Source organism: Bos grunniens, chromosome 21 (assembly GCF_055505025.1).
Source record: "Bos grunniens cultivar Pamir isolate PY7600 chromosome 21, Bosgru_T2T1.0, whole genome shotgun sequence".
Lineage (NCBI taxonomy): Eukaryota > Metazoa > Chordata > Mammalia > Artiodactyla > Bovidae > Bos > Bos grunniens.
Window position 1 is genome coordinate 66,143,800 of NC_141185.1, and position 22,763 is coordinate 66,166,562.

The 22,763-nt window shown below is 41.2% G+C and overlaps 1 protein-coding gene across 9 annotated transcripts in view; it reads right to left on the reverse strand.

Annotated features, from left to right (window-relative positions):
* GABRA5 (gamma-aminobutyric acid type A receptor subunit alpha5) overlaps positions 1–22,763 on the reverse strand; it is a 92,364-nt gene that overhangs the window by 23,168 nt on the left and 46,433 nt on the right. For 6 of the 9 annotated variants that reach the window (XM_086365400.1, XM_086365399.1, XM_086365402.1 and 3 more), the window contains one exon: positions 6,585–6,667. In XM_086365400.1, coding sequence (XP_086221526.1) covers positions 6,585–6,667 — 83 coding nt within the window. Of the gene's footprint in view, positions 1–6,584; positions 6,668–16,497; positions 16,779–22,763 lie in introns of those variants that run through there. The other 3 variants (XM_086365404.1, XM_086365403.1, XM_086365405.1) reach the window with 3 other exon arrangements.

The following is a 22,763-nucleotide window of genomic DNA, read 5'->3' on the forward strand; positions in this document are numbered from 1 at the left end:
CAAATGAAGAGCGTAATTTTCAGGTGCAAAGAGTGGCATAATTTTAAGTGCCATAATGACTCAGTGTTTCCTAAATGAGGTGCCCCAGGGACCTTTTGAATGGTTTGTCCCAACTACTGATGTGCACAGCCACTGACGGCAGTAGGAGTTTAAATAAATTCTAGTGAGAGTCCCTCTCTATGACACTACTTTCCCCAAGTAAATGTATGTGTTATCTCTACATGGCATTTGAAGATCATAATTTGAAAAAAAATGATTTATTCCCATCCAACTTAATTTTGGTTCATCACACATACTTCTGATCCCCCAAATCCCTTTGGAATTAAAGAAGGAAATTAATTTTAAGGAAACCCTCAGAATTAAAGGAAGTTCCCTGCCAGTAATGGCAGAGTGGCTATTAGTAGGTAATAACTATTAACTCTGGACACCACATGAAAAATAACTCCTTGAAGGCAACGGAGAGTGAACAAGGGCAGGAGGGACCCAGAGAGGAGCTGGCACTTGGATGCAGGGAATGGCTTCTCTTTAAAAAAGAAAAAGATAGAAAATAATCACTTGACTCCAGTCAAATACCACAGAAAAGATGCTGCTCTGCCCCAGCCCAGGCCCACAAAGAGAGTGGGGAGCTAGGCTTTCCCCTCAGCAGCTATGAGGACAGGTCCAGCCTGAGGGCAGGGCCTTATGTCGGCAGCACTGACACCCACTCTCTGCAGGGGTGAGAGGGCGAGGGGAGCCTGGACCCCCAGCGACGAGCAGAAGCAGTCCTCCTGACACTTGCTGGGGCTGCGTCAAAGGAGGCCCAGTGGAAGCTGAGACTCCTACCACCCCAAGGCCAGGCTACCCACACAGTGTCAGGGGACACTGGTACGGAGCTCGAGGTCCTGTATCTACCCAGCAGCAGCCAGAACCCAGGGCCCCCTCTGTCAACGGAAGCTGGGGGGAAGCCTCAGTTCAGTTCAGTTCAGTCACTCAGTCGTGTCTGACTCCTCAAGACCCCATGAACCGCAGCACGCCAGGCCTCCCTGTCCGTTACCAACTCCTGGAGTCTACTCAGACTCATGTCCATCGAGTCAGTGATGCCATCCAACCATCTCATCCTCTGTCGTCCCCTTCTCCTCCTGCCTTCAATCTTTACCAGCATCAGAGGGGAAGCCTACCTGGCAGTAAGAAGGCTGTGGTACACCTTTCCCTGCAGAGCAGTGATTTTAAGTCTAGCTAAAACAGAAGGTTTCAATAAATCTAGAGTGTCATAATATAACACACGAAATGTCCAGGTTCCAATAAAAACACATGTGTCCTAATCATAACCAGGAAGATCAAACTGGGTTTTTTGAAAAATCAATAGATGTCAAGGAAGATATGACAGAGATGTTAGAATTACCTGACAAAGAGTTTTTTAAGCAGCCACCGTAAAACGCCACAATGATCAATTACAAACATGCTTGAAACAAATTAAAAAAAAACAGAAAGTCTCAGCAAAGAAATAAAAGAGACAAACAAAACTCAAACATAAGTTTTAGTATTTGTGTTGGTCTGCTTGGGCTACCATAACAAAGTACTATAGACTGGTCGACTTAAATCAAAATTTATTTTCTCACAGTTCTGGAGGCTGGCAAGTCCAAGATGGAGGTGTTAGCAGATTCTGGTGAGGACTCTTGTCCTGATTTACAGAGGGCTGCCTTCTCCCTGTGTACTCACATGGCCTCTCCTTGTTGCATGCATGTGGAGACAGAGAGATCTCTCTTCCTTTGCTTATACAGGCACTAATCCCATCAGATGAGGGTTGTACCTTTACGACCTCCATTAAATTTAGTTACAAAGGCTCTATGCTCAAATGCAGTAACACTGAGGATTAGGGTTTCAAAATATGAATTTGGGAGGCATAATTCAGTTCATAACATTCTACCACTGGCCCCCACAAAATCCATGTCCTTCTCACATGCAAAATCTATTCATTCCATCCTAGTAAGTCCCAAAGTCTTAACTCTTTCCAGGCATCAACTCTAATGTCTGAAGTCCAGTCTCATCTAAACATCATCTAAATCAGATATTGGTTAGATTCAATTCATCCTGAGGCAAAATTTGTCTCCAGCTGTGAACTTGTGAAACCAGTTATTTTGTTCTAAAATATAATGGTGGGATGGGTATAGGATAGACATTCCCCTTTCAAAACGAAAAGAAGGGCTGATAAGTCTCAAGCAAGTCCAAAACCTAGCAAGGCAAGTTCCACTAGATCTTAAAGCTCGAACATAATCCTCTCTGGTTCAGTGTTCGGGGAGCAGCCTCACACCCACTGCCTTGCAGGGAGTAGCACTCAGGACTCTGCTGATGGCAGAAGAGAGGCCGTCTCACTCCCTGGCCCATGCACGCTGCACCTGGGCCAGGACTGGCAGCTCTGAACCACTTTGGGGCTCATTCTTCCTGCTTCTGTTGAGATGGCTTATAACACCATGGTAACCTTTTTTTTTTTGGGTGTTCCATCATGAACAAACTTCCTCATTTTTGCAATATAAGAATTTCCCAAATCTTTAAGTTCTGGAATTTATTTTCATTTTTTTTTTTGTTTTGGCTTAACAATTCCTTCTTTAATTCATCTGTTGCCTCTCAAGAGGAACCAAACAACTCCTCCAGCACTTTAGAAATTTCCTCAACTAAGTACCCAATTTCATTACTCACAAGGTTTACTTTCTACAAAACACTAGAATACAAATTAGTCAAGTGCTTTGCCGATTCATAACAAGAAGCATCTTTCCACCATTTTCCAAAAACCTGTTTCACATTTCTTTCTGAGACCGCACCAGAAAACCTTTAACATCCAAGTTTCAAGCAGCATTCTATTCATGATTATTTGGGTATTCTCTAAGAAGATGAAAATTTTCTCTCTAGTGCTTTTTTTTTTTTTCTTTTGGAGCCCTAACCAGTATCTTCAATATCCTCATTTCAGCCAACAACAGTCCCTTCATAGCAACCTCAGCTTTTTTAAACATTCACTACAAAACTCTCCAGCCTCTATCCCTTACCCAGTTCTAAAGCCACATTCACATTTTCAGGCCTTTGCCAGAGTAACACCTACTTCTCATAACCAAAATCTGAATTAGTCAGGGTTCTCCAGAGAAACAGAAACAATAGGATATGTGTGTGTATATCATCTCTATATATACACACACATATATATAACTTATTATAAGATATACACAGTTATGTATATGATTTATTATAAGGTGTTGCCTTATGAAGTAATAGTAGCCTGAAGTCCCAAGATCTGCAGTCAGTAAGCTGAAGACCCAGGAGAGCTTATGGTGCAGTTCCAGTTTGAGAACTGTTAGGCTGGAGACCCAAGAAGAGCTGTTTCAGTTTGCATCCAAAGGCAGGAAAAGACCAACATTCCTGCTCAGGGCAGTTAGGTAGGAGGGGTTTCTTACCCATGGGAAAGTCAGCCCTTCTGTTCTATTTCAGGTCTTCAACTGATTGAACAAGGTCCACCTACATTAGGGAAGGCAATCTGCTTTATTCAGTCAACCAATCTAAATGTTAATCTTATTAAAATATATCCTCACATGCAAACCCAGAATAATGTTTAACAAGTTTCTAGGCATCCTGTGGCCCAGTCAAGGTGACACATAAAATTAAAGAAAATAATAACTAATAACCATAATAAGAAGCTCACTAAATGGGTTCATCAGCAAGATGGAGGGAACAAAAGAAAGTATCAGTAAAATTAAATATACAACAATAAAAATTAAGTTTATCTGAAAAATAGAGTATTGGTTTGCACCTATTAGGCCTAAGAGGCCTGTACTCAACCATCCTCTAGACTGGAGAAACAGTCAGTGACAGAGGTGTCAATGGTTTAAAGGATGAGGGAGCTTACACGTCTGAAGCAAGGTCCTAGCTGGGTGGCCGGCAGGACATGGTAGCCACCTTTGCTCAGGGGGTAGGGGAGATTGCCAATTACAGGGGGAAATGGTACCAAGTTGGCTCATCAGTTACCAGGGAGACCACCAGAGGGGCCCAGTCCTCACCAACCCTTTGATAAGAGGAGAAGAGAGGAGAGTTCTGACCTAAAGCTAGAAGAGTTGTTAGCTGGGGCCTGGGACAAGTATCTAAGTCAGTCATGTGAGTAGGGTGTAGGTGTATATCCACTGGTCAGGCAGAGGATATACAGACAGCAAGAGAAAAGCCATCTTGAGGAGCCTGACCACACACAGATGCAACCGAAAAAAACACAAAGAGCCTCAGAACTTGTGGGAATACAACAAAAGATTTAATATTTACGTCATTGAAATCAGGAAAGAAGAAGAGAAAGAGGATGGGGCAGAAAAAGTATTCAAAGTAATAACTGCTCAAACTTCCTAAATTTGACCAAAAACCTACAGATTCAAAAAGTAGAGCAAATCTCAAATCAGATAAACCCAAAGAAATCCACACTAATACACATCATAGTCAAACTTCTCTAAAGACAAAAAAAAAGAAGCCTGAAAGCAACAAAGAGAAAAGATATCTCACCTATGAGGAGAGATATGATTTGAATTACAGCAGATTTCTCATCAGAAACCATGGAGGCAAGAATAAAGTAGCACATTTTTCAAATGCCACAGAACTGTCAGAACAGAATCTTATATTCATTAAAAATGTTCTTCAGGTATGAAGAGAGAAATCAAGGTATTTTCAGATGAAGAAAAACTAAGAGAATTTATTGCCAGAAGTCTATCCTAAAGGAATGGTTAAAGGAAGTTTGCTAAGCAGTTATAAAGGAGCCTGTAGCCCTCCAGGCTCCTCTGTCCATGGGGATTCTCCAGGCAAAAATACTGGAGTAGGGTTGCTATGCCCGCCTGCAGGGGATCTTCCCAACCCAGGGATACAACTCAGGTCTCCCGCATCACAGGCAGATTCTTAACCATCTGAGCCGCCAGGGAAGCCCAGTTTTAATATAACATTTATTTCAAAATGTTTTATTTTATTTTTATGATAAAATAATTTTTAGTTATAAAAGAAGAAATCTTGGGACACTGGGAGTACAATAAAAGAACACCATAAGCAAAAATAGAGAAAAAAAAAATATCCTTTTTCTCTTGAGATTTCAAAATTAAGTTTGATGGTTCAAATAAACACCACAATACTCTCTGACGTGATTCTAGGTGAATACAGACAAAATGTTTAAGACAACTATATTTTCACTATTTTAGGATAAAGGAACATAGCTTTCAATGAACTGGTAAAATAAGAACAACAGTAAACTGTAATAAGTCATGTATATATAAAGTAATATCTACAGCAATAACTTAAAAGATGTACAAGAAGATACAAACAAAACAGTATAAATTAAAAAAAAAAAAAACGGAATCATAATAAATGTTCTGCTAACCCACATGGAGTCAGGAAAAGGAAAATAAAGAAACAGAAAACAGAGAGCAGAAAGCCAAAAAATCAAATAAAGTGGCAGACAAGCCTTCCAAAAAGTGTAAATTATGAGAATACACCAATTAAAAGATAGAGACTGGCAAAGCGAATTTAAAAATATGACCCAAACATACACCAACTACAAGAAATTCATTTTAACATGATGATTAAGCAAATGGAAATAACTCACTCCTACACATATATCATTCAAATATAATCAAAAGAAAGTAGGAGTGGCCATATAGATTTCAGGTAAAGTAGACTTTAAAACAAAGAAAATTACCACAGAGAGGAATATTATGCAATCAAAAAGGGTTGATTCACCCAGAAGAGACTATAATCCTGAATGTGTGTGCACCAAAGAACAAGTGAGAAATACATGGAACAAAAAAGTACTGAACTGAAAGTAGGAATAGTTAATTGCACAATTAGTTGGAGCCTTCAACACCTCTTGCTCAACAACTGATGTAGACAGAAAATCAGCAAACAATATAGAATTCACAACAGCATAGTCAACAGGATCTAATTACTACTTGTAGAGCATTCCACCAAGTAACTGCAAAATATACATGATTTTCAAGTGTTCAAAGAACAAATACCAAGATGAATCCTCTGGGTCATGAAATAAACTCCCATAAATGTAAGAAAGGTGAAATCATATAGAAGGCGTCCTCTGATTATAATGGAATTAAACTAGAAATCAATAACAGAACGATAACAGGAAAATCCCAAACTGTTTAAAAATTAAATAACCACATCTAAATAATCAAATGTTCATATAGAACATCTGAGAAAAAGTGACTCAACATAGCAATGACTACCATGAAATAAGGAGTTCCGAGGTGGGTAATGGAAATTGGGTCATTAAGGGCTCCTGGAGGAGGTGACCTGGAATCTGAGAAGTGAAAACAAGAAAGAACCGCCTGGTGCACGTCTAGGGGTAAGGAGCTGTTTCCCCAGGAGCATATCCTAGAGGGCAAAAGCCCTCACTTGCTTTCTCTCAGTTACAGGCAGGGAAATCATTCTGAAAGGACAAGTGTGTGTGCCCCACTGCCTCTCCAGCTTTCCCAAGCACACTGAAGCGCATCTTGAGTTTATTTACATATAGTATCTAAATGCTTCTGAATAAATGTGGAAATAACCCCAAAGTATATCCATGGTTCTTACTTGTGAGAATAACTTACAGCTGCCAAATTTCAGAGGGCAGGCATGGGCATCCATTGGGAAGTCTTCAAGTTGCATTGGGCACTCTGCAGAGATGGTCAAGCTGAAAAACAAGAGATGGGGACCTTTCAATGACTCGTCAACTCTATTTATTGGACACCATGTTCCAGAAAGGCATATTAAGTACTCCACTCATTATTTTAATTAAAGTCTTTTATGAAATTGTCTAAACTGTTGCATCAAATTACATAGGATTACATTGTAGGTGAATATCATTTAGAAATAAGGTTTAAATCAAATCTACTCAGGAGTTACGTGGCTTGATGTGTCTGTACATACATTACCACTTGTAAAGCAATTTGAGATGCCTTTAAAAATAATTTATTCTTTTATTCTCGCATCACTTACCAAGAGTAATCTAAAAAACTTCCCTTGACCAGGCCTAAAATATATTTTTGCAGAAATAATTTATAAGCTCAAAAATATAAATGTGGAATAAATGCACAGTCCATATTTTGACCCCTGAATATTCATTGGAAGGACTGATGCTGGGAAAGATTGAGTGCATGAGGAGAAGGGGGTGGCAGAGGATGAGATGGTTGGATGGCATCATCGACTCAATGGACATGAGTTTGAGCAAACTTGAGGAAATAGTGACAGACAGAGAAGTCTAGCATGCTGCAGTCATGGGGTTGCAAAGAGTCGGACCCACTGAGTGACTGAACAACAGCAACAAGCTTTAACCAAAAGCTGGCTATAATTATCAGGTGTGGGGCTGCTACCATGAAACTTCAGAGTAAGTGAAATAGCAACTTTCCTACTGTTTTTAATCCAAGTCTGGTCTTCCAGATAATAATCCCATCCACTACCACCGTCACTAATGACTAAAACAGCACTGGGCATAAGAGCTGCTGGTCTTTGCCAGGCACTGTGTTAAGAGCTTCACCTATATTAACACATCTATAGAATAGCATGATTTATTGCTATTATCATCCCAGTTTCAAGGTAAGAAAGTCAGACACAGATATTAAGGGATCCGGACATGAATTCACAGATCCTAACAACAAGTCCTCCCACAGGCTCTGTGACCTGAGGCTGGCTGTATTTGCAGAGTTGTCCCTGTGGTGCTTTTATTTTTTTTACAGAGCTACTAATTAGGTAGTAAATCTAAATTTCTTTAGGAGTTAATCTTCTGTTTCTCGATGTTTAATTCTATTATTTAAAATGAAAAATAATTACCTAAAATGAAACCAAATTGCACCATTTTCAATTTTAAAATGGATGTTACAATTCTATTTTGTTATACTAAGTCTGGATCTTGCCTATGTGCCTGGGATGAGAGTCAAAATATACAATCATTTTTGTCTTTACTGCTTCCTTCTTTCAAGATAGATTAACCTTTTGCTCTTTAATTGGGCACATAATTCACACTTGACAATTCCAGATGGAGTGGTCAATGCATGTATTCTCTGAATGGAGCTAAAACATGTGTCAGTGGAAGGAAGGTGTGTGTCCATCACAGAGAGGAAATTTTCTGGTGGTCTGGGGGGACCACTCTCCCCCAAATGGGGTCAGTTCTAAGGGATGTGAGTGCAGGTGGGTGAGAATATACCATAAAAGTTTCACATTCAGGCAGGGAGATGATATTTAAAATTATATGCCACCTATGTTCATAGAAGAATATGGAAAATGCAGAAGAATTATAAGTAAAAAAGTTACAAATACATATCATTTCACTTATAATTTCACCTCATGCATGTTGTCCAGATTTTTTCACAGGTACATATGTTCTCATTTCATTCTTCTTGGTTTATAAAATTCAGTCTTTTGGTTACCCAACATTAGAGTAGAGGTATTCCCCAAATCATTAAAATCTCTACAGAATCATGACTTTGAAAGGTGCAATATTTAACTGTAGCATGCAGATGTGTAAGTATGTGTAGGATATAGATATATCTGTATATGTGTGGACATCTTCAAGCATAAACTATATAAAATGGATTATTATTAGAGACCATGAAATAAGTAAGGTAAAGGAATATTTATTTAGTAGAACTAAGAAAACAGGACTTAAAAACCACAGCCTGTGAGGAGGACATTCAGCCAACATAAAAGAAAACAGTGTTACTCTATTCAGTTGTTAGTAAACTTAAGCCATTTGTTAAAAGAGATAGTGGGACAGAAAAACTTAAGTGAGTCAAATATGTTCTGGAGAATAAAATCACAATGACCCAGTAAATCTAGAATTTTCTTGAGAAACAAATTTATAGTAGGGAAATAGAAGGCATATACAAAGCTACAGTGCCACGTACAACGCAGTAACTGTGAAAATAAGCACATGAAGAAACGGTCGTATGGAAGCACAGAGAATGCTGATGACCAGGAAAGTCTGTCTCACACGCAGCCTCCGTTCCAACAGCTGATGGCCCTGTTGTAAGGAACATGCTGGGCTCAGCCCGTGGGAATGCGGCAGGGCAGTGAGTGGGGTGCTTCAGGTGCAACCGACTGGCATAGCCCTGCTGCAGGGCTCGCAGACCCCAACCAGCAGACACAGCGCTGCAGACGTCACGTTGCCCCCACCCAGCTCAACAACTACTGGCTGCACTCCCACCACAGAGTAACATAGAGAGGGTCCTTCTGTGGCAGAATCTCCTCTCGAGACACTAGCATGGCTGGAGCTCACACAACTGGGCTTCTGTCCCTTGGAAAACACCCCTCGGCCCACTGGGTCTGGAGGCTGCCCTGGAGCCACATGTGTTGGCCGGGTTCTTGACAATGTGGTGAGTCATGGTTAACTCCTCTGCCCCTTGCTTGGAGCTGGTTCTCTGCTTCAGTGTCCATGGCCATGGTGGGCACCTGCATTCCTGCTGTTTATCAGAGAAGACCCCCGCAGGGAGACTTGGCCTCCCACCTTTATCACTCTGCCCACTCCTGACTTTTTGTCCATTTCTTCACATACTCCTTTTTCTTGGCTAACAGCGTGTGTCTATAAGAGAGGTGAGGAGCCATCCCTTCTGTAACTGTGGTTTTGGCATCTCATGTCTTGCTTTATTCTGGCTGTTTGGCCCTGAGATCTAGGCCAAGACTGCTGCACTGACATTTTACAATGGCAAGGAATGTATACCAAGGAGTCTGCTTTTGGCATACAGCAGGAGAAAAGTGTGGGTAGAGACAGGTAGGAAGAATTTAAGTGGATCTAAAAATAAAACTCTTTTGAAGAAAAAACATAAAACATAGTAAAACATAAAAAGAAGTAAAAACATAAAAAAGATTCTACAATTACCATCTCGATAAGTGTTATCATTAGAGCCTCTGAGATTGTTTCCCCAATTTAATAGATTTCCTTAGAATTAGAATTCCAAACATCAAAAAAATATACTTCATTTATGGTAGCATCTCTCCTCTAAGGAATCAATGTAGATAAATTTCCCAATAGCAAATGTTTCAACCTTAGTAAGAGAACATTAAAAATTTTGATCTCTTTGAACATTTTTTAAAAAGGCTTTTATAGTATTCAAACAACGTCTCTAGATAAGAGAGACCCTTCCATTCATGGGATCCTTAAAATGTAGTGTCCCTTAATGTATAATCAACCTCCTTCACACAAAATTGAGATCAAAGCACTCCATAGAATATGGACTGTCATAGCAAAGGAGCTAGCCAGGGCATCTCATAGAAACACTTTTCTTAAAAGGTTAATGAATGTCTTTATGGAAAAACTTCAGTGAATTATTGGTAGATCCAAGGATATGGTTTTCTTCCCCAAAGGTTATATTTCTGTTTTACTTCCAATTTCTAAAGACATTCAAGCAGTAACTTATTGGAATGTAAGATCCATTTTTAATATCTTAATTTTAGGGCCGGGAAAAGGGCATTTTGTGACTTAAGCTGTTTGCTTCAACTTGGATGTAAACTCCCTAGAGAGCTCTTTGCTTGCACAGGGGCAGCCCACAGTGCAGCATGCTTTAAGATGTTAAAATAGCCAAATTCTAGAGTAGCTTTGCCATTAAAGAATTGTGAGACCTTTGTAAACTGCCTAACCTCTCTGATCCAGCTTATCCAAATGGAAAAGAAAATAGTAACAGCTGCTTTATCCTCTGGGAAAAAAAAAACAAAAGTTAATAGGTGTGAATAGAGATTTCTATTTCTACCCAATATGCTCTTCAGAGCCAAGCCTTCTTCATTTACATGAAAATACTGCGTGGATACAATAGGTGTTGTGGCAGACAGAATAATGGTCCTGCAAAGATGTCCATGTCCTAATCCCCCAAACCTCATGACTTGTAAATATGTTACCTTAAATAGCAGAAGGGCTTTGAGGATGTGATTAAGTGAAGGCCTCTGGGAGATGGGAGATTATCTTGGATTATCCAGATGGGCCCAGCAGAATCGTACAGGCAGGAGTGTCAGTCAGAAGCCATGCAGTGGGAGATTGGTTCAAGCCAGCAGAGGAGAAGGGTGCGTGCTCACCTCCTCCCGTGAGAGCACTGAAATCACCACTAACCACTAAACACTCGTCGACAAGGGGTGCTGGAACCCACCGAAAGAGATACCCCACGCCCAAAGACAAAGCCGCAACAAGAGAGTAGGAGGTGCGCAACCATAACAAAATCCAATTCCATAACCGCCGGGTGGGCGGCCCACAGACTGGAGGACAATTACACCACAGAGGTTCTCCCACTGTTGTGAAGGTACTGAGCCCCAGGTCCGACTCCCAGCCTGGGGATCTGGCAAAAGGATTAGAAATCCCCAGGGAATCTGACGTTAAAGGCCAGCAGGATCTGAGTGCAGATTTCCACAGGGCTGGGGAAACAGATTCCATTCTTGGAGGACAGACACAAAATCTTGTGCACCAGGACGCAGGGGATAGGAGCAGTGACCCCACAGGAGATGGAACCAAACCTGGCTGCTGGTGCTGGAGCATCCCTTGCAGAGGCATGGTTGGCAGAGCCCCCTTAGGGGACAAGGGCGCTGGCAGCAGCGGTTCCAGATGTACCTGTAGGCATGAGCCCTCACGGAGCTTGTCACCATTGTCCCTACAATAAAGCCTGCTGAGTCCAGGGCTGGGTTGCCTTAGATCAATTCAAACCCATCAGTAAACAACTAAATTAAAATTGTACTAAGCAAAGTCCTGCCCCCCAGATAGAACCAGTGCTATCCATGGTCAGTCTGTCCCATCAGGAGCTTCATTCACCAGAGGGCAGAAAGCAGAATCAAGGCCAAATTACTAGAACCTTCAGAATGAAAACCACAATCACAGAAAGTTAATCAAAATGACAAGGCAGAGGATTATGTCCCAGATGAAGGAACAAGAGAACACTTCAACTAAATGAACTCAATGAAGCGGAGGTAGGAAACCTTCCAGAAAAAGAATTCAGAATAAGAATAGTGCAAATAATCCAGGATCTCAGAAAAAGAATGGAGGCAATAGAGGCAAAGATTGAAAAGATGCAAGAAATGTTTATGAAAGCCCTAGAAGAACTAAAGAATAAACAGAGATGAAAAATACAATATAATACCTGAAATGAAAAATGCACAAGAAAGAATCAATAGTAGAATAACTGAGGCAGGAGAATGGCTAGGTGACCGGGAAGACAGAATGGTGGAAATCACTGCCACAGAAGAGAATGAACAAAAAAGAATGACAAGAAATGAAGACAGCCTAACAGGTCTCTGGAACAATATTAAACAAACCAACATTTGCATTCTAGGGGGTCCCAGAAGGAGAAGAGAAAAAGGACCTGATAAAATATTTGCTCACATGCTAGTAAAGTAATGCTCAAAATTCTCCAAGCCAGACTTCAGCAACACATGAACTGTGAACTTCCTGATGTTCAAGCTGGTTTTAGAAAAGGCAGAGGAACCAGAGATCAAATTGCCAACATCCGCTGGATCATGGAAAAAGCAAGAGAGTTCCAGAAAAACATCTATTTCTGCTTTATTGACTATGCCAAAGCTTTTGACTGTGTGGATCACAATAAACTGTGGAAAATTCTTCAAGAGATGGGAATACCAGAACACCTGACCTGACTCTTGAGAAATCTGTATGCAGGTCAGGAAGCAACAGTTAGAACTGGACATGGAACAACAGACTGGTTCCAAATAGGAAAATGAGTACGTAAAGGCTGTGTATTGTCACCCTGTTTATTTAACTTATATGCAGAGTACATCATGAGAAACGCTGGACTGGAAGAAGCACAAGCTGGAATCAAGATTGCCGGGAGAAATATCAATAACCTCAGATATGCAGATGACACCACGCTTATGGTAGAAAGTGAAAAAGAACTTAAAAGCCTCTTGATGAAAGTGAAAGTGGAGAGTGAAAAAGTTGGTTTAAAGCTCAACATTCAGAAAACGAAGATCATGGCATCCAGTTCCATCACTTCATGGGAAATAGATGGGGAAACAGTGGAAATAGTGTCAGACTTTATTTTTCTGGGCTCCAAAATCACTGCAGATGGTGACTGCAGCCATGAAATTAAAAGACGCTTACTCCTTGGAAGGAAAGTTATGACCAACCTAGATAGCATATTCAAAAGCAGAGACATTACTTTGCCAACAAAGGTCCGGCTAGTCAAGGCTATGGTTTTTCCTGTGGTCATGTATGGATGTGAGAGTTGGACTGTGAAGAAGGCTGAGCGCCAAAGAATTGATGCTTTTGAACTGTGGTGTTGGAGAAGACTCTTGAGAGTCCCTTGGACTGCAAGGAGATCCAACCAGTCCATTCTGAAGGAGATCAGCCTGGGATTTCTTTGGAAGGAATGATGCTAAAGCTGAAACTCCAGTACTTTGGCCACCTCATGCGAAGAGTTGACTCATTGGAAAAGACTCTGATGCTGGGAGGGATTGGGGGTAGGAGGAGAAGGTGATGACAGAGGATGAGATGGCTGGGTGGCATCACTGACTCGATGGACGTGAGACTGAGTGAACTCCAGGAGTTGGTGATGGACAGGGAGGCCTGGAGTGCTGCGATTCATGGGGTCGCAAAGAGTCGGACACGACAGAACGACTGAACTGAACTGAAAATATTTGATGAGATAATAGCTGAAACTTTGTTTAACACGGAAAAGGAAACAGCCAGCCAGGTCTAGGAAGTGCAGAATCCCAGGCAGGATAAACCCAGGGGGGACACGCTGAGACACATAGTAAGCAAACTGGCAAAAATTAAAGACAAAGATAAAAATAGAAAAAACAACTGCAGAGGAAGGAATATTCCCAAACTTATTCTATGAGGCCACCATCACCCATACCAAAAACAAAGATACCTAAAAAATTATAGGCCAATATCACTGATGAACATAGATGCAAAAATCATCAATAAAATAGTAGCAATCCAAATCTAGCAATACATTAAAAGAACATAAAGGGAACATACCTCAACACATAAAGGCCATACAAACCTACAGCTAACATCACATTCACTGGTGCAAAGCTGAAAGCATTTCCTCTAAGATTAGGAACAAGACAAGGAAATCCACTCTTGCCACTTTTATTCAACATAGTTTTGGAAGTCCTAGCTACGGGAATCAGAGAAGAAAAAGAAGTAAAGGGAATCCAAATTGGAAAAGAAGTTAAACTGTCATTGTTTGCAGATGACAGGCTTCCCAGGTGGCGCCAGTGGTAAAGAACCCACCTGACAATGCAGAAAACATGAGACATGGGTTCAATCCCTGCGTTGGGAGGAGGAAATGGCAACCCACCCCAGTATTCTTGCCTAGAGAATCCTATGTACTGAGGACCCCGGCAGGCTACAGTCCATGGGGTCTCAAAGAGTCAGACATGACAGGAGCAACATAGCACACATGATACTATACACAGAAAATCCTAAAGATGCTCTGAGAAAATGACCAGAACTCATCAATGAATATGGTGAACTGCAAGTTACAAAATTAACACAGAGAAATCTGCTGCATTTCTATACACTAACAAGAAAAGACCAGAAGGAGAAATTCAAGAAACAGTTACATTTACCATCACATAGGAAAGAATAAAATAGTAGGAATAAACCTATCTAAGGAGACTAAAGACCTGTACTCTGAAAACTACAAGAAACTGAAGAAGACTCAAACAGATGGAAAGATACACTGTGTACTTGGAATGGAAGAATCAATATTGTCAAAATGACTATACTAGCCTAAGCAATCTACATATTCAATGCAATCCTTATCAAACTACCAATGGCAATTTTTTCACAGAATTAGGAAAAAAAAAAACTGTGTGGAGAGACAATAGACCCTGAGTATCCAAAGCAATCTTGAAAAAGAAAAACAGAAGTGGCAGAATCAGAATGGCTCTCTGACTTCAGATTATACCACAAAGATATAGTTATCCAAACAGTATACTACTGGAACAGAAATAGAAATATAGATCAAGGGAATAGGGTAGAAAGCCCAGAAATAAAGCCATGCATCTAAGGTCAATTAAGCTCTGAAAAGGAGGCAAGACTACACAATGTTGGAATGACTGTCTCTTCATCAAATGGTGCTGTGAAAACTGGACAGCTGTATGTAAAAAACAAAATCATATCCTTCTCTAACACCACACACAAAAGTAAGCTCAAAATGTTTAAAGACCGAAAAGACCTAAATGTGAAACCAGACGCTCTAAAACTCCTAGAGGAAAACATAGGAAGAATACTCTGACATAAATCACAGCAATATCTTTTCAAATGTCTCCCATAATAACAGAAATTAAAACAAACATAAATGGGACCTCAAAAACCTCAAAAGCTTTTGCACAACAAAGAAAACAACAACCAAAACAAAAAGACAACCACAGACCGGGTAAAAAGATCTGCAGATAATTTGACTGACGAGGGATTAGTCTCCAAAATCTACAAACAGCTCATGAAGCAAGCCAATCAAAAAATGGTCAGAAGATCTAAAAAGATCTTTCTCCAAAGAAGACATACAGATGGCCAAGAGGCACATGAAAAAGTGTTCAACATCACTAATAATTAGAGAAATGCAAATCAAAACTACAATGAGATAGCAACTCACACCAGTCAAAAGGGCTATCATCAAAAAATCCACGGCCAATAAATGCTGGAGAAGGGAACCCTCCTACACTGTCAGTGGGAATGGAGCTGGTACAGACACTATGGAGAACAATACGGAAGTTCTTTAAAAAACTAAAAATAGAGCTATCATATGACCCTGAAATCTCACTCTTGGGCATATACCCAGAGGAGAAAAACTGGTCTGAAAGGATACATGCACCACAATATTTATTGCAGCACTGTTTACAATAGCCAAGACATGAAAGGAACCTAAATGTCCATCAACAGAGGAATGGATAAAGAAGATGTGGTACATATATACAGTGTAATATTACTTAATATTACTCAGCCATCAAAAAAGAATGAAATAATGCCATTTGCAGCAACATGGATGGACGCAGAGATTGCATACTCGGTGAAATAAGACAACGCAGAAACATCATATGACATCGCTTTTACGTGGAACCTAAAAAGGCATGATGGAAATTAACTTATTTATAAAACAGACTCACAGATTTAGAGAACGAACTTATGGTTGCCAGGGGGAAAAGGTTGGGGGGAAGGGAAAGTTGGGGAGTTTGGATGTGCAGGTACACTCTGCTGCACTTAAAATGGATAATCAACAAGGATCTCCTTACCGTACAGCAGAGTACTTACTGTACTCTGTTCAATGTTATGTGGCATCCTGGATGGGAGCAGAATTTGGGGGAGAACGGACACATTTATATGGATGGCTGAATCCCTTTGGTGTCCATTTGAAACTGTAACAACATTGTTAATCCGTTACACTCCAATACAAAATAAAAAGTTTGTTTTTTTTTTTTTTTTTTTAAAGAAGGTAGCAGAAGGGAAAGTCAGAGCGATTCAAAACATAAGACAACGTCATCATTGCTGGTTCAAAGATAAAGGGAAACATGATGAGGAATGTAAGTGACCTGAAGGAGCTGAGAGAGGAATCCAGCTGACAGCAAGAATACATCCTCAACACTGCGACCACAAGAAACTGAATTCTGCCAACAACCTTACACTGCTGATCCTGTTCGTGATGCCCACTGTCTTGCTGTTTACACTGTTTGCTGAAGGCAGGTAGACAAGGCGCCATCTAAGAGGCTGGAAGGAAACTCGAGGAGCCACAGGAACGGCGTGTTGCAGCAGTAATGCCGCTGTTTTCTAGGTGGAGCTCACATGTGCCAATAGCACAGAGTAGCTCGTGAGCAAGCGAGTACCTCGTGACGTGCATGCGTGGTGCTATAAATGATCTCAGCTGTTACCTAGTCATCATTTACAAAACGTGGGGTGAGAGAGCAGAACACGCCATCCTGGCCAATTTGCTCTCTCCCCACAAACCCAAGTGAGCTGGGAACAGATTCTCCCCCACAGTCTCTGGCTAACAGGCCAGATCATCAAACATCTTGATTTCAGCTCTGGGAGACCCAAAACAGAGGAACTAGATTTCTGACCTACAGAACCACGAGATAGTAAATTTGTGCTGTTTTAGGCCACTAAGCATGTGGTCAGGAGAAGGCAATGGCACCCCACTCCAGTACTCTTGCCTGGAAAATCCCATGGATGGAGGAGCCTGGTAGGCTGCAGTCCATGGGGTCGCTAGGAGTCGGACACGACTGAGCGACTTCCCTTTCACTTTTCACTTTTATGCTTTGGAGAAGGAAATGGCAACCCACTCCAGTGTTCTTGCCTGGAGAATCCCAGGGACAGGGGAGCCTGGTGGGCTGCCATCTATGGGGTCACATAGAGTCGGACAGAACTGACTTAGCAGCAGCAGCAGCAGCAAGCATGTGGTCATTTGTTATTATATTACAGCGAAAGAAAAGTATTGCACCAGATAATCAATCCAGACTTTCCTTCTACTCCAAGACCCATCAGAATCCAGGCCTACTTGACTAAGCCCAGCTAGATTCCCTCTGCTCACAAACACTGGCTTTTGATATCTGCCAGGTCAGGCTCAGCTCTGTACACAGAGGTTTTATTTTTTGAAGTAGAAAAAAAACAAAAAAAACAAAAACCAGTAGATGATGACAGCATAGTATGAACTCAGAGAGCATGTGGTGTGTGCACATCTGTGCTGTCCAGATCCCCCTCAAGGAAGGCCTTCTTCTGCCCTGCTGCAGGGGTACAGTCAGCGGACAGCCCCTGCTGTCAGCTCTTGGAGGATCCACTTGAGCTGCAGGGAGCCAACTTCCTCAAGGCCATATTCTTCCCAAGGAAGTTTGTGTCTGTGACTAGGCAGGGGAGTGGACAGAGAGAGGCTCGGCCATTTGGGCTCAACGTGGGCCACTCTGAATGTTCATGAGGCTGGCTGACTCCCTGTCAGGCTGATGTTGCAGTTTGACTTCTTGTGCCCAAACCTGCTCCTTGCTTTCTTCATAGGTTAATTCCTAATAAACAACTTGAACTTGCTCCCCTCCAAAAGAAGTGATGTGATGACAAAAGCAGAATTTAACGGGACTGCCGTCATGAACCCTAGGGATGCAGGTGGTTTCTTGAAGCTGGAAGAGGCAAGGAAAGGCTTCTCCCCTAGAGAATCCAGAAAGAATACAGTCCTGCTGCCTGCAACTTGATTTCAGCCTAAGACCTTTTTTAGCCTCTTTTTGGACTTTTGATCCAAAGAACTGTAAGATAAATTGTGTTTTAGCCAATAAATTTGTGATAATTTGTTACAACATCAATAGGAAAATAATACAAAATCTGCTACCTAGAAGTGGGATGCTACTGTAACATACCTAAAAAATGTGGAAACGATTTGGAACTGGACAATAGGAAGTGGCTGTAAGAATTCTGAGATTAACGCAGAAAACACTTGGACTACACTGGACAGACTAGTACTTGAAATGTGAATGTTGATGGTTCTGTAATGAGAATTTGTAGTGAGAAGCAAGGTAGTTAAAACCTATATTAATAAACACACTGTTCCTAGCAATATGAACATTCAGTTCAGTCGCTCGGTCATGTCCGACTCTTTGCGACCCCATGAATCGCAGCACGCCAGGCCTCCCTGTCCATCACCAACTCCTGGAGTTCACTCAGACTCACGTCCATCGAGTCTGTGATGCCACCCAGCCATCTCATCCTCTGTCATCCCCTTGTCCTCCTGCCCCCAATCCCTCCCAGCATCAGAGTCTTTTCCAATGAGTCAACTCTTCGCATGAGGTGGCCAAAGTACTGGAGTTTCAGCTTTAGTATCATTCCTTCCAAAGAAATCCCAGGGATGATCTCCTTCAGAATGGACTGGTTGGATCTCCTTGCAGTCCAAGGGACTCTCAAGAGTCTTCTCCAACACCACAGTTCAAAAGCATCAATTCTTCGGTGCTCAGCTTTCTTCACAGTCCAACTCTCACATCCATACATGAACATTAAAGGCCCTAATAATGAGGGCTCAGAAGGAAATTAGGAAATTGGAAATTGGAGGACAGAAGACTCTCGCTATACAGCGACAGAGGCTCATGTGGAAAGCAGAACTTATAAAAGATGATAGTAAGCTAAACAATGCCCCTTAAAGATATCAGGTCCTAATTCTGGGAAGTTGAAACATTACCTTTGCAGATGTGATTAAGTTAAAGGTCTTGAGATGGGGAGACTGACAAGATGGGCACTAAATGCATCATAAAGACACTTATAAGGGAAAGGCAAAGGAGACTGCAGAGACAAAAAAAAATGGGATGGGATGAAAGCACGGCTATTTGAAGATGCTGTGCTGCTGGCTTTGAAGATGCAGGAAGGTGTCCTGATCCAAGGAATGCAGGTATGCAGTTCTGGAGACTGGAAAAGGCAAGTAAACAGACTCTGGCCTAGAGCATCCGGAGCCCTGCCAAAGCCTTGATTTTGCCCCAGTGACACAGATTTCAGACTCATGGTCTCCAGAAATCTAACAGAATAAATGTGTGTTGTTTTAAGTCCTCAAGTGTGTGGTAAAATTTTTATAGTAGCTACAGGAAACTGATACAATAATGAAATTAGACCCTTAGATGAGGAGAGTGCGAGCAAAGTGTTGTGGCCTCTTCCTATTGCTTACAGCAAAATGTGAGACGAAATAGATTAAGGTAAGAACTGCCAATGAAAAAGGGACCAGGACTTGATTTAGGAAAATTCTCAGTTTATCCAGGTTACAAAAGACATTATAATTAGGCGATTCATTGTGAGGAAAACAAATGCTTAAGAGGAAGCCAAGGGTGTGGTTGGACAACCTTCTGCTACTGCTTCAGACTCTTTGAGGAAATGAGTTGTGTGATTCATGGATTGTCTCAGCCATGTTAACAAAAGCCAGGAATAAGGAATGAATTATTCATGAAAGATATATGGAGGAGGTCTAGTGGTATAAATTCTTGAGACATATGCAGGAGACCCACATGATTCTTAAAAATTTTACCAGCAGAAACACTGTCAGCTTAGACTGAAAAGGACGGACAGAAGCCAAAATGAAAGAAGGCTGTCTGAACCCCAACATTCTACATGCAGGAAATAGGTAGGGAAAAACCACTCAACTGGAAACATGTGCTATCCTTAATGAAAAAGAAAGGATGACTCCAAGGATAGAACTTTAGTCACAGGTGATTAGTCCCAGGCCTTGAAATCGACTGCTGTTTGCCTACCTGGATTTAGAAATTTGGGTGGAACACTGCTTCCTTTTGTCCTATTAGATTCTTTGCTTTCAAATGGCAATATCTTTAACTGTTATCCTATGCTTGTCCCACCACTGTATTCTGTGGGTAATAACTTGTGGGCTGAAGCTGAAGCTCCAATACTTTGTCCACCTGATGCAGTAGAGCCAATTCATTGGAAAAGACCCTGATGCTGGGAAAGGTTGAAGGCAGGAGAAGGGGGTGACAGAGGATGAGATGGTTAGAAATTAGATAGCATCACCGACTCAGTGGACACGACTCTGAGCAAACTCTGGGAGACAATGAAGGACAGGGGAGCCTGGTGTGCTGCAGTCCATGGGGTCACAAAGAATCAGACATGACTTAGCAACTGAGGACAATGAACAACAAATTTGTTTCTTGAGCTCCACAAATTCACAGATAAAAAGAACTGTGCCTCAGGGAAGATCATATAGCTGATTTAGATGATTCGGGCCTGGAACTTTGGAGCTGATAAAATTTAGTTGAGATTATGGACTTTAATTTGCTTCTGTAATAATTTAAGACTTGGGGATACTGGAATGAGATTAATATTTTTTTCATGTGTGACAGACATGAATTCGGGGGCAGACCATAAACTGCGGTAGGCAAAACAATGATTTTGCCAAAGATGTTCATGTCCTAATCCTTCCTCTTCCTACTTATGAACACAAAACCTACCATGGCAAAAGGGACTTTTCAGATGACATTAAATTAAGGATTTGGGGATGGGGAGATTACCCTGATTATCTGGGTGGGCCCAATGTAGGCACAAAGGCTACTTATAAGGAGACAGGAGTGTCTGAGTTGGAGGGGGAGATGTGATGTGGAAGGAGTGATGAAGGACATGAATAAAGGGATGCAGGCAGCCTCCAGAAGTTGGGGAAGGTAAGGAAATAACTTTCCACTAGAGAATCTGGAAAGGAGACAAACCTCCCAATGTAAGACATGTTTCAGACTTCTGGTCTCCAGAACAGTGAGATAATTAATTTGTACAGTTTTAAGCCACTAAGTTTGTGGTAATTTGTTACAACAACAACAGGAAACTAACAGATTAGTTTCAATAAAATAAAATAATAATAATATTACTAATTCAATAACCAGTTGTCAAATGATCTTCACAAAGTTGAAAAAGAAATTTGATTTCGTCAACTTATAAATAGTTTACAAAGTGTTCAATTCAGTTCAGTTCAGTTCAGTCACTCAGTCCGACTCTTTGTGACCCCATGGACTGCAACACACCAGGCTTCCCTGTCCATCACCAACTCCCAGAGCTTGCTCAAACTCATGTCCATCAAGTTGGTGATGCCATCCGACCATCTCATCCTCTGTTGAACCCTTCTCCTCCTACCATCAATCTTACCCAGCATTAGGGTCTTTTCCAAGAAGTCAGTTCTTCGCATCACATGGTCAAAGTATCAGAGCTTCAGCTTCAGCATCGGTCATTCCAATGAGCATTCAAGACTGATTTCCTTTAGGACTGGCTGGTTTGATCTCCTTGCATCCAAGAGACTCTGAAGAGTCTTCTTCAGCACCACAATTCAAAAGCATCAACTGTTCGTCAGTCATCTTTCTTTATGGCCCAATTCTCACATCCATACATGACTATTGGAAAAGCCTTTGACTAGATGGACCTTTGTTAGCAAAGTAATGTCTCTGTTTTTCAATATGCTATCTAGGTTGGCCATAGATTTTCTTCCAAGAAGCAAGCATCTTTTAATTTCAGGGCTGCAGTCATCATCTTCAGTGATTTTGGAACAGAAGAAAAAAAAGTCTCTCACTGTTTCCCCTTCTATTTGTCCTAAGTGATGAGATTGGATGCCATGATCTTAGTTTTCTGAATGTTGAGCTTTAAGCCAGCCTTTTCACTTTCTTCTTTCACTTTCATCAAGAGGCTTTTCAGTTCCTCTTCGCTTTCTGCCATAAGGGTGGTATCATCTGCATATCTGAGGTTATTGATATTTCTCCTGGCAATCTTGATTTCAGTTTATGCTTCATCCAGCCCAGAATTTCACATGATATACTCTGCATATAGGTTAAGCAAGCAGAGTGACAACATACAGCCTTGACATGCTCCTTTCCCAGTTTGGAACCAGTCCATTCTCCATGTCAGGTTCTAACTGTTGTTTCTTGACTTGCATACAGATTTCTCTGGAGTCAAGTACGGTAGTCTAGTATTCCCATCCTTTAAGCATTTTCCACAGTTTGTTGTGATCCACAACAGTCAAAGGCTTTAGTGTAGTCAAAGAAGCAGAAGGAGATGTTTTTCTGGAATTCTCTTGCTTTTTTATGATCCAACAGATTTTGGCAATTTGATCTCTGGTTCCTCTGCCTTTTCTAAATTCGGCTTGAACATCCACAAGTTCTCGGTTCATGTTCTTTTGAAGCCTAGCTTGGAGAATTTTGAGCATTACTTTGCTAGGGTGTTGAGATGAGTGTAATTGTGTGGTAGTTTGAACATTCTTTAGGTTTGGAATGAAAACTGACCTTTTCTAGTCCTGTGGCCACTGCTGAGTTTTCCAAATTTGCTGGCATGTTGAGTGTAGCACTTTCACAGCATCATCTTT